Source organism: Centruroides sculpturatus, unplaced genomic scaffold, assembly GCF_000671375.1.
Source record: "Centruroides sculpturatus isolate CEXI.00-Female unplaced genomic scaffold, Cexi_2.0 scaffold1407, whole genome shotgun sequence".
Classification (NCBI taxonomy): domain Eukaryota; kingdom Metazoa; phylum Arthropoda; class Arachnida; order Scorpiones; family Buthidae; genus Centruroides; species Centruroides sculpturatus.
The window spans coordinates 173,860-186,692 of NW_019386411.1; the positions used below are offsets into that span (position 1 = coordinate 173,860).

The 12,833-nt window shown below is 27.6% G+C and overlaps 1 protein-coding gene across 1 annotated transcript in view; it reads right to left on the reverse strand.

Moving 5' to 3' along the window:
* Positions 1 to 609: 609 nt before the first annotated feature.
* LOC111614877 (transmembrane and TPR repeat-containing protein 3-like) overlaps positions 610 to 12,833 on the reverse strand; it is a 29,986-nt gene continuing 17,762 nt past the window's right edge. The window contains exons 4-7 of the mRNA XM_023356242.1: positions 9,014 to 9,146; positions 3,127 to 3,403; positions 785 to 933; positions 610 to 711 (exon numbers count right to left, since the gene is read on the reverse strand). Coding sequence (XP_023212010.1) covers positions 624 to 711; positions 785 to 933; positions 3,127 to 3,403; positions 9,014 to 9,146 — 647 coding nt within the window. The 3' untranslated portion in view covers positions 610 to 623. The remainder of the gene's footprint in view (positions 712 to 784; positions 934 to 3,126; positions 3,404 to 9,013; positions 9,147 to 12,833) is intronic.

Sequence of the window (12,833 nt, forward strand, 5' to 3'; positions counted from 1 at the left end):
AGACAAGTTGTACAAGGTGGATTGAGCTTCAGCATATGTCTGGTTTATTTCACTAAATTTTATATAGTTTTTGCATTTTATTTATTTCAAAATTTCTTGTATATTTCATTTCTACTAATGATAGATATCATTCGTAAAGTGATGGAAAGTTTTAACGAGGGTTGAGTTATGTTGGAGAGCCAAAGAGGGGAAGGTGTTACAGAAACTAGGACAAACTGGAACAAGAGGAGAAAGTAAAAATTTCAAAAAAAAAAATACAGACACAACCTATAAGTGCTTAATTAGACTGTAGAAAATGGACTTAAACCACTTTCATAATCAATGGTTATGCAATGTCATTTACTGACAATTTTTAATTGATCAAAATGTATGGTTATTTTAAAATACTAAGTGTGAATTGTTTTTAAATAATTTATGTATAATTTAGTGTAAACGTTTTATGTAATTTTTCAATTTTTTTCCAAAAATGGACTTAAACCACTTTCAAAATAAATGGTCCATACATATTAAATACTGTTTAAAGTTCTTGTAACATTAATAACTTCATTTTACACAATTAAACTAATTTTATTGACATTTATAATATTATAATTTATAAAATTTCCATAAAAATATCTAAATATTTACCAATCATAATTACGTAAAACTGTTTTCAGGGCATAAATGCAAAATAAGAACATAAGAAGGATTTTCATTATTGATTTCCATTCTCTAAAAAAAATTAAACATATGTTAATAAAATCTGTTAAAATCTTCATAAATTAATTTGTAAATTTAAACTCACAATCTTTCATTTAATAAATTCCATCCATGAGCAACAAGCAAACAAAATCCCATACTTGGTGTATATAAAACCCTTTCAGCTACAACAAATCCAACAGGAAAAAATAAATTTGATGCAGGAAGAAATGGAAATATTATCAATGCAAGACTCTGAAAAGAAAGAAAAAATAATTAATTTCAAATATTTGGATACAAGATAAAGTTAAAAAGCTTAATTCTTCACAAAATACACTTCTTTAAAAATCCAAAACAAACACAACTTAGTTTCAATTATAACAAACTATCTCAATATTTTATTAGAAGTTAGATACAAAAAACATGCTTAAATGTTTTAACAATGACAACCTATCTTCAAAGTTTAAGTTAAACAAAATTATAAAATTATAATTCATAATACTCAATGAAAGGAAATCACATCATATCCATGACAGTATAAGAACCATGTAAGACTACATAAAATACAAATAATATTAGCTAAATATTAAAGATGCCATTTGAAAATTAAATGATTTTAATACAGTAGTAGATCAGGATACGAATGCTCCAGCATACAAAATTTTCAGGATACGACATGAATTCGAACATATTTTTGTTCCATGATACGAACAAAAACTCACCATACGACATTACATTAGTTTGCAGTGCCATTTTTTATTCACTTCTGTTCATCAGTGTTGCTTCATTGTGGAATAATCTCGCTCAATAAAGGAAATCTTGAGGTATTATCAGAAAGTGACTGATTTTATTGAAAAAAAACATCCCATAAAGGTTCACACTGGCCGTATTGCTGCTCATAGTAATGACATTTGCCTAAGTCATTTTAGAAACATTTTAAAAAGTAGGCAAAGCTCATTGGATAGATATTTTACCAAGCAACCTCTATCCAGTGAAAGTGCTGGTGAAAGTGAAGAAAAGAAAGCAAAAAGCAGTGAATAAAAAATTAAAAATAACACTAATTTTTTAACTTTTCTGTCTTATATATTTTCTTAAAGTTATTGTTACATTATGTTATGTAAGTTAAGTTTTAGTATCATTTCCCTTCTCTCACTCTTCCACCACCAGTTTACACCTCCACTGTCGTCTATCCTCAAAGGTAAAGTGCAAATAAAACTACATTTCTTTTTATCAATTATTATTCTATTATGGTTATTTATACATTTACAACTATAAAAATGCATTTTTCAGTGTTTTCCTTACTAAAGTTTTTTTTTTAATGTACTACTTAGCTTTAATTTGAGTGTTTTTTCATGTTGGAATGAATTATTTGCTTTTACATGTAATCATATGGGGAAAAATGATTCATCTTACAACATTTTCATTATACAATCTCAGTTTTGAAACGAATTAATTTTGTATCCTGAGGTACTACTGTACTTTTACTTAATACTGTTAAATGTTTTATGCTTTAAAGTCTCTGAGGAAACTGTTTAGAATTTTTAAAATTTTAATTCTGAAAATAAGACTATGTAATTGTCTTTAAATGGTGTTTTAAAACTACATGTTCCTGAAGTGTTCAAATGGTTTTTAAATTATCTAATGCAGAAGCCAAAAAAAACCTTGAAAGCATTTATTGATATTTAAATTCTATTCTTAGTTTTCCTATATTAAGCATTTTTAAAATATTTTAACTCAATACATTCTATAAAAGTTGACATTAAATTGACTCCTTTATTCAATCTAAACAATAATAATAAAGCAAACTTCTTAATTTAAAAAAGTTTCTTATAAAAAAAATTCAATAAAAAATTTTCAAAAATTATTTCTCATCTTTACATCTGAAAATTGAACTAAATTCTTTGAATCCATTCAAATTAATTCTTTAAATGAATTCAAGGAATTTAGTTTCTGAAAATGGGACGTAATTCACAAAAATGTTTGTCAGTTTTTATAAGACTTCCATAAAGTAGATAGTTTATTTTATTTTTTTGTTTAGATGTTTTATGAAATTAAAAGAAAATTAAGTATGAAATGATCAATTATATATGACATAAATTACAAAAGCAAAATGAGTTAAATTCAAAATATTGACATTTCTTAACTATCACTACAATTTACATGACAATAAAGTTATTTTTATATATTAATTAATAAATGTATTGTTATAAAGTTAACCATTCGTTTTGGAAGATAAATTAACTTGTTTTCTGTAAACAGTTCTATTGATAATTTTAATGTGTTATATTCATTATCATTATAATAAATTTCTAACGTTTTACTGCAGTACTATAATTAATTTATATTCTAAAATTTTCAGAATTCTCATTAAATGGCTCTTTATTTTAAAATTTGAGAATTACAATAAAAAATAAGAAAATGTAGTAATCCAAATGATAAAAAACTCACAATAATTAAAATATTTGACTGTTCATCATCTGATGATATAGCTCTCCAAATCATTATTCCAACTGCACAGTAGAGTGCCAATGTAGCCAAATTTCTTAGATCGAGGAATGATTCTACAAGTGGAATGGTCCCCATTGTCCAATCACAACATAAATTGTATGGGTAAAGTAAGAGCCATGCATTGACAGGCAATAAATAATTATACGTGAGTTGTCGAATTGGTGTTTCAGATACAGCTGCAGGATTGTCAAATCTGTAGAAATAAATTTCTATATTACTAAAATAATTTTTTCTTGTATTTAAAATAAATGCTTAATAACAATAATAATACAAAATTTCAAGAAAGTTCATTTAGTCTTGATGATCTTTCTTGAAAAATAGTGTGACCTCTTTGGCTTTGAAATAGCTTGATGGATTTTCTCTTACGTATTCCTTTTGTTTCTTCTTTTTAATATACCAATAAAAGTCAGTGATCATACCCAAATTCCAATATTTTTGATACTTTCATTCCACTGATTTTTGTATTTTAAGGAAATCCTTCAACCATCCTCATTCATTGAATAAGGATGGTTGCTTTAAATGAAGATGCAAAAAATGAAGTTTAAGGCACATCTTGCATCCCAACTTCTCAAATTATTGTAGCAGTTATTCCTTAATATTTTTGAGATTAAAATGTTTTGTTTCCAAGAAAATTACACAATATTCCAGAAATCTACTAAATGTTTTTTTTTTCAGTTTTTGGCATTTTATCTTCAAATCACTCATCTGTGTATCACATTCACAAATTTTTTTATTGACTTCTGAAATGTGGAGACTTACTGCAGAGGTATCAAATAGTCTCTATTATAATCTTATGCTTTGAAAAATGTTTCACAAGACCAATTTTATATGACAAAATTTTTTTGGTCAATTAAATTTTTACAAAGAATGTTTAAGGTGTTGTTCAAACTAACATGCACATGCATGCACACAAACCATAAACATGTCATATATTTATTTAGGTTTTCTATGTGAAAAAAATATATGAGGGTTATTGCACAGCTAAATAAATTTAACTTAATATTGATGCAAGTAATCAGGGATGATGTTATACAGAAGTACGGAGAAGTGGATCACTTCTCCAAGAATCAAATATAATGATTTCAGTCAGAAAATAGCCTATAAGCTATTTTCTGACTGAAATCATTAGAAAATAGTCTATAAGCTATTTTTTAATATTTATCTCAGTCAGGAAATGATCAAATTTAAGCCAGCACTGATCTTCACTAAAGCTTTTCCCATATCCCCTGACTTGTTTTCTATTCAATTCTAGATAGCTGACTAGATTATTTAAATCATGTAATTTAGCAATAAAAAATAACCAAAAATTTTAAATATTTCTACCATTAAGGAAAATTGCATAAGATAAGAAAAAATTAAAATAATTTTGTATTCAGTATGACTNTGGTTAATTGGCTCTCGAATGTTTATAAAATATTTAGTAAATATTTATATCTGAATTTAAAAATAAATAACTGGTAATAAAGTTTTTTCATAAAAAAACAGTAGTCAATATCAAAAAGATACAAATGTGTATGTCTAAATAGAGCAATATATTTTTTTTTAATTCTAGCAAGGAGATACCAAAATTTATTCTGATTGACAATTCCGATTCTTTTGAATATTTTCTAAAGTTTAGTTTGGTTTAGAAAAATTAATGATTTACATTATGAGCATGCTCCATTCATTAATAAACATCAAGCTTAAGAATTGAAAATGATTTGAAGTATTGATTCTGGATTTTTCAAAGAAATCTAAAAATTTTCCATTTATATGTGGATATTCCTGTTTTTGTTGTGTACTACAAAATAGATTTGTAATCTTATTTCAGATAAAGTTAATATTGCAACACTATCCCCAAAGAAATTTCAGCTAATTTGCTTTTACTCAAAGAACTATCCCATCATGTCACCTAGGTTTGCTATCTTCGGAAACTGGCTTCACAGGACAACATGACTGGGGAGGGGGGGGGTCAAGGTAAATGAAAAGATGCATTCTTTTTCCACACTTCTCTTAATCAGACTGCCTTGTAAATGCTTTAATTCCATCATATTTTAACACTGAATGATATTCAGCAAATGATGCAACAAGCTAAACAAATATCATCATCATGAGTTAACCAATTTTTGAATTCATTCACTTGAGCCAGATTTTCTTAAATGTACAATTGTGTGAATTTTTCTTCGAGGAAAAGAAGAATCAGATGAATATTTAGACTTACTCATCTTAAAAAATAAATAAATTTTTTAAACTCAAAACAGCAGTAGACTTAGCATAAACAAGTACTTCTATTTAAAATCATGTGACTCACATTTGAAAATTTAACACAGTACAGCATCATCAGTGAAACATAAAAGCTTTCATATTTATAATGAGCATCATTTTACCATTATAAATAAACATATTAAATATAAAAAATAATTTTATATAATATTTTTTCAATTCAAATATAGTTTTGTTTATATTTTAAAATGCTTCACTGAAACTTAAATGTTTTTGTCAACTGCTGGCCTTGATTTTAATTAAAATTGCTGGTTTAACTTGCCCAATAATGACCAGGTAGCAACCTAATGTCACCCTATCTCCCATAAAATGGGGACAGTTAGTATTGATTAAATATTGATTAAGTGCAATCTCTCATTGTGATGGGGCATCTCATATTTTCTGCTTTGTCAACAGAAGTTTTCAATAAACTAATACTTAATATTATCACAATTTTTAAAAATTTTAATCTGCTAAATATAATATTCTAACAGCAAGATGTTATTCAATATAAATAAAACTCACTAACCTTATGTGGGGCTTGTAAATACAAGCTCCACATAAAGTTATTGTGAATACATAATTGTGAAAACTGTTACAAATGTTTTCAGTACACACGTAGGATCTTCCTCAGACGAATTTCCCTAAAATTCAAATCTCTCCAATGCTAGTGTTCTAGCTTGAAATGCATATAAGATTCTGATGTATTCAAATTCAAACATTTTCTTTTCTAAAATTTTTTTGTTGAATATCCAATAGGCTGTGTTTGCAATGCTTACTATAATGGGTCGAATATAGCCTGACATGCCCTTGAAATTTGTTTTTCTTATTTGAAACTGATATAGAGGCCCTGGAGATCTGCTTTAAACATTTCCAATCCTTCTAAATTTCTAAGCTGGTTTGTATGGTATGTTCTTCATATTAGGGTAACCTGTTTAAGTTCTGGCTTGATCTCATTATCACTTGCATATATGGCCAAGGCAGCTGTTTTTCTTTTCTGTATCAGCTTTATGTTCAGGAAGGTGCTGCTTGAAAGACCTTTTAGTAGATCTGTTGCATAAAAGGTCTCTATCAAACCTGTTGTTTTTTTAGTGGAATTTTATATTCCCCCATGCTCTTTCTATGTCTGCTTGATGTTTCTCATTTCAAAGCAGTTTGAATATACCCAGTTTATGTCTGTATGTGATTTTTGCATTAATATCTGATGCAATCTTTTGATATAAAGAACGCATATAAATATTTATATTTTAATCTTCAACTGAAATAAATAATTAATTTTCTTATTAAATGTGGAAGAAATATTTTAAGAATCAGAAATTGTGATGAGATGTGCTTGATTCCGATTCCCAAAAAATAGCCAATTTTTCCAATTTCAATTAATCATCCCATCATTATTTAATTCCCTCTCTTCTATTAGTCCATTACGCTGAATCATTCCAATAACAAACTTTAAAAGTCCAAACATGAATAAACAGTTCAATGAAAACAATTTCAGTTATAAATATACATTTTTTTACACAAACAATTGTGTAAAACTTTGTACCATATTCAAACGTCTTGAAATTAACAGCTAAGTTAAGAAAACCAGTGTTTATTATTTTAGTTATGTTTTCAGGTGTTTTTAGTCCCTTATTAATATCCTAAATAGAATTTAGATATAATTCACAAAACAAAAAATTAAGTTATACAATTGATATTTGAAATAAACAATCCAAAAACATTTCTAAAAGAATAAATATTTTGGCTCTTTTTTTTAACTTAGAAGTTACTTTGTAAATACTTTTAAGCAAACATTTTTCCTACTTAATTATCATCATCATCAAACANAAAAAATGTCTATAATACTGTACAATAGCATATATTTATTTCCAGATATTTAAACATTTAAGAAAAATAAATAAAAAATATATATTAAAAATACAAAATTTCAAGAAAGTTCATTTAGTCTTGATGATCTTTCTTGAAAAATAGTGTGACCTCTTTGGCTTTAGAAACGTCTTTGTACAGAATTCATGTTGACATATATATGTCAACATAAAAATGTTTCCTCATCAAAATTTACTAATTATAATAATCAATGGAAATAATATATTTCCATTAAAATGTACAGTAGAAACTGCTATTGTAACCACAGACATTGTTATCAATCATTTAATCTAATGTCAGACAAATGTCAAAATGGATGGATGTTATTTTTTGGGTTCATGGACATGAAGACTCACAGACATGAAATCAATTGTCAGATGAGCACTATATTCCACAGCATGCTTTAGTAGTCAATTTTATATCAGACATGTATATATCAACATGGATCTCATAGATTGTGATGTGCTGTTTTTTATTATGTACAGAAGTATTTAAAAACAAAAAAGATGTTGACAAAAGTTGTAAATATCACTAAAGAAACCATTACACACTTGTATCCAGTCTTCCTTTCTTTTTTCTGTCTTTATAAAGTTTGGATGAAGTGTCCTCTAATTCTGGCCTGCTCACTAACTCATATTTATATCGATGTCCATTTTTTAAAACACACAGTTACATACACCCTTCAGCAGGAATAACACCAATCTGGCACTTCCTCAAAACAATGTTACAACATCCATTAATTTTTGCACTCATCTGATGACTGTAGAGTCAAGTGTATCTCCTAATATGCACTGGTCACACCATCATGAGAGTATCGTGGATGATCCAGCAGGCCATCCGTGCAGAGCCAGCATCATTTTTTGTGTCCATATCTGACTACTCTTGTATATTTTTGCACCCTTGTGACATCCACTAAAAACAACAGATGTGAAATCATAACTCGTCTGACATTAGCTTTTATCAGAATTAACATGTCCCAAAACAAACTTTAAGTATATTTTAACCACAACAAATTGAAACATTGTTTGCAATACATGGAATTATCTTTGGGTAAACAGGTATTTTTAAGTAATCTTTTCGCACTATCAATGTCAATACTTACTGATATCAGTTATTCTTATCAGTTTTACCCAATGCTTTAAAATGTTAAATATTAACAGCGAGGTTGTGGCTGAAGTTTTCATCTCTCAAACGTGAACGTCGAACGTCACTTACAAGATAGCGGCGCTCAATGTTCACGTTTGAGAGATGAAAACTTCGGCCTCAACCTCTCTAATCACTAATTGTTCTTTGGGAGTAAGTACAAAATTGGTAAGTGGAGATTAGATGCTATTAGATGAATAAAATAGTGTTTCTGTGTGATAAGTTCTACTTACCAATGTTGTACTTACTCCCAAAGAACAAAAGAAAGAACAACAAGAAATCAAGTATTACTACATTAATTGCTATTTGATAGCAATAGAATAGTTTAAAATTTTGGTAGTTTTTACTTCAATTATCCACTGAATACATAACTATTAATTAATAAATCTTCACATTATAAATTCATAAATTGTTTTAACATGTCTTTTTAATGTCAGAATCAATAAAATTAGACTTTCCACTAATTATAGTCATATTTATTTACTTCATTTAATGTTATCAGTCAGTTATCATCATTAGTGTAGATAAGTCCCAAAGTGATAACAATAAGCTAATTATATTTTATTTAAAAGTATTTAAAAATTTATTGCTTACCCTTTGAGCAATAAATATTTCATATACACAACAAACAGCAACAACAGTTATTCCTTGTTCTTTACAAAGAGTTGCAATAATTGTTATAATAATACACTGTATCAATGAAAACCATTCTGTAATAGAAATAAGACTCAAAATTAATCATCATCATCAATAAAATAAAATTAATAAAATTTAATTGACTTATAGAGTGAGAGATGAAAGATTATATTTTAAAAACTCCAANTTTATGGTTATTTTTTAAAATGATTTTCTAGCTTCAGGTTAAATTTTACCATTTTTATAGTTTTAATTAGTTTGTCAAACATATCATGATTTCAGTTTGTTCCTTTACCAATAAAATCAGTTATCACTGTTTATAAAGCTATAAATTACTCTAGCACATGCAGAGGATGTCATAAGAGGACCCTATGGGAGACTAGAACAAATATACCCAAATCTGCATTGGCACATTCATACATCACTAGACTCAATGGATTTTATTGATTAAATCCAAATTTTATTGATAGAACTAAGATTCTGCAGGACATAACCTGGGAATTCCTGATCTAGAAGGGAGTGCAATAAGTACATTTCACCCTTTCTCAAGTTTACAGTAACATTAACAAGAGAGCTCTGAACAACCTGACTGGGACAAAAGGTTAGACCATCAACTACATAGTTCCTCATCATGCTTGAGAGAAAACTATCTAGTAATTAAATAATAAATTTAAATTTTCACACTTACAATATTTAAATTGATACCAAAAGTCCTGAGAATGTTTCGAATTATACAAATTTATGAAATATATATCACAGATATTGTTTATAGTTAGCTTCAAATACAAAGTTATTACCAAGTTAGCTACAAATAACATTATAATTTGAATCTGAAAAATCTAAATCTATCTAGAATATAAATAACTATACACATATTGGAAAAATCTCAACTTATGAACTGATCTATTATTTCAAAATAGAATATCTAAAATAAAACTAGCAAAATAGATAAGACAATTTACTAAACTATCAACTTGAAAACCAATAAAGTTTCTTCAATAAGTTTCATAGCTAACAACTTATGTAGTCATATTTTTCAATTTTTGATGAAAATATAAAAATGCATGTTTACAAACAGATTTGTTGGCAGAGGTTTTAAAACCAGTATGACTTGGCATAATTCTGCTATGCAGATTTCAGAAATATTATCCAATTTTTCTATCATATTAATATTTTCTTCTATTAATAAAATTAAAAAATGTCTATAATACTGTACAATAGCATATATTTATTTCCAGATATTTAAACATTTAAGAAAAATAAATAAAAAATATATATTAAAAATACAAAATTTCAAGAAAGTTCATTTAGTCTTGATGATCTTTCTTGAAAAATAGTGTGACCTCTTTGGCTTTGAAATAGCTTGATGGATTTTCTCTTACGTATTCCTTTTGTTTCTTCTTTTTAATATACCAATAAAAGTCAGTGATCATACCCAAATTCCAATATTTTTGATACTTTCATTCCACTGATTTTTGTATTTTAAGGAAATCCTTCAACCATCCTCATTCATTGAATAAGGATGGTTGCTTTAAATGAAGATGCAAAAAATGAAGTTTAAGGCACATCTTGCATCCCAACTTCTCAAATTATTGTAGCAGTTATTCCTTAATATTTTTGAGATTAAAATGTTTTGTTTCCAAGAAAATTACACAATATTCCAGAAATCTACTAAATGTTTTTTTTTTCAGTTTTTGGCATTTTATCTTCAAATCACTCATCTGTGTATCACATTCACAAATTTTTTTATTGACTTCTGAAATGTGGAGACTTACTGCAGAGGTATCAAATAGTCTCTATTATAATCTTATGCTTTGAAAAATGTTTCACAAGACCAATTTTATATGACAAAATTTTTTTGGTCAATTAAATTTTTACAAAGAATGTTTAAGGTGTTGTTCAAACTAACATGCACATGCATGCACACAAACCATAAACATGTCATATATTTATTTAGGTTTTCTATGTGAAAAAAATATATGAGGGTTATTGCACAGCTAAATAAATTTAACTTAATATTGATGCAAGTAATCAGGGATGATGTTATACAGAAGTACGGAGAAGTGGATCACTTCTCCAAGAATCAAATATAATGATTTCAGTCAGAAAATAGCTTATAGGCTATTTTCTGACTGAAATCATTAGAAAATAGTCTATAAGCTATTTTTTAATATTTATCTCAGTCAGGAAATGATCAAATTTAAGCCAGCACTGATCTTCACTAAAGCTTTTCCCATATCCCCTGACTTGTTTTCTATTCAATTCTAGATAGCTGACTAGATTATTTAAATCATGTAATTTAGCAATAAAAAATAACCAAAAATTTTAAATATTTCTACCATTAAGGAAAATTGCATAAGATAAGAAAAAATTAAAATAATTTTGTATTCAGTATGACTGATTTAGCAAAGAAAATTTAAATCCTCCTGGACCTTAACCATATAGACCTGTGAAATTAAATTACAATAGCAAAAACAAATCATAATCAATAAAAACTGATAATTTTTAAACTAAGAATTAAATTCATAACTAAACTTTATCAATGATTCTGAAATAAAAAAACTTTAAATTATAAACTAATATAACAACTCAAAAAATTTACGTTTGATGAAACTTATATTTGCAATAAAAATTTAAAGTATGTCTTCTTCATCTGAAGTTTAAAGTATAAATTTGTATACACAGTATTTATTTCATTCTTTAAATTATTTTTAGTGAAATTTTGTATAACAATGATAAAATCAACACATTTTAGCATTGCCTTCAATTTTTGTTTTTAATATAAAACTTCAAATAATTAAACAAATATAAAAATTTACTTCTGTTTAGAATAAACATGATCTATAGTACATTATTTTAATGTGAAAAATATGACTATCATAGAATGTAAAATACATTAAACTTCTGTATAAATTTTGATATAAGAACTATAAAAAATTCACAAATCCTTGAAACTAATATAATCCTTCTAAATGATTAACGTTAGACTTAAACTTATTTTGTATTCATCTTAGAGAAAGCCAAATTTCTGAAATATTTGTAATATTGTTGTTTACATTCTTTTCAAAATTTGTTATATTACATTTGTTCACTTTGGCTTTAAAGAATTTCTAGTAAACTTCCTTTATAACAAGTTTAATTCATGATTTCATGATGTTTTTCGTCATCAGTTTGAGATCATTTATAAATTTTTAAATTTCCAAGCATTAAATATCTAATTAAAGGTCTATTCCATGTGATTAGGTTATATGTATTTAGAAAATACATATAACCTAATCACATTTTGTATTGTTTAACATAATGTTGGTTCTTATATACCGTATTTTTCGCCGTATAAGACGCACCGGCATATAAGACGCACCCAATTTTAAAGGAGGCAAATTCAGAAAAAAAAAGATTATGAACCAGAGACGAGTGCCTTCACCCGCTCCCGTGCTGGCTTACGAGACTCTAAAAAGTGCACAAAGCCAGCGCGGGAGAGAGCGAAGGCACGTGCCTCTTCGCCCAGCCAATCGCAGCGCGAGGCAAAGACCGCACAAAGCCAGTGCGAGGCAGAGCGGAGCTTCCTGGTATCAGACGGCGCCAAGAGGTGGAAGGGAACGGAGTGGCCGAGTATTCCTGCGGTTATGTATGTATGCAGAAGTGGAGGGGCAGCGGAGGGCCATGGTGGGCTTTTGTATTTGCCGTATAAGACGCAGGCACTTTTTTCCCCCCGATTTTGGAGAGAAAAAGTGCGTCTTATACGGCGAAAAATACGGTAA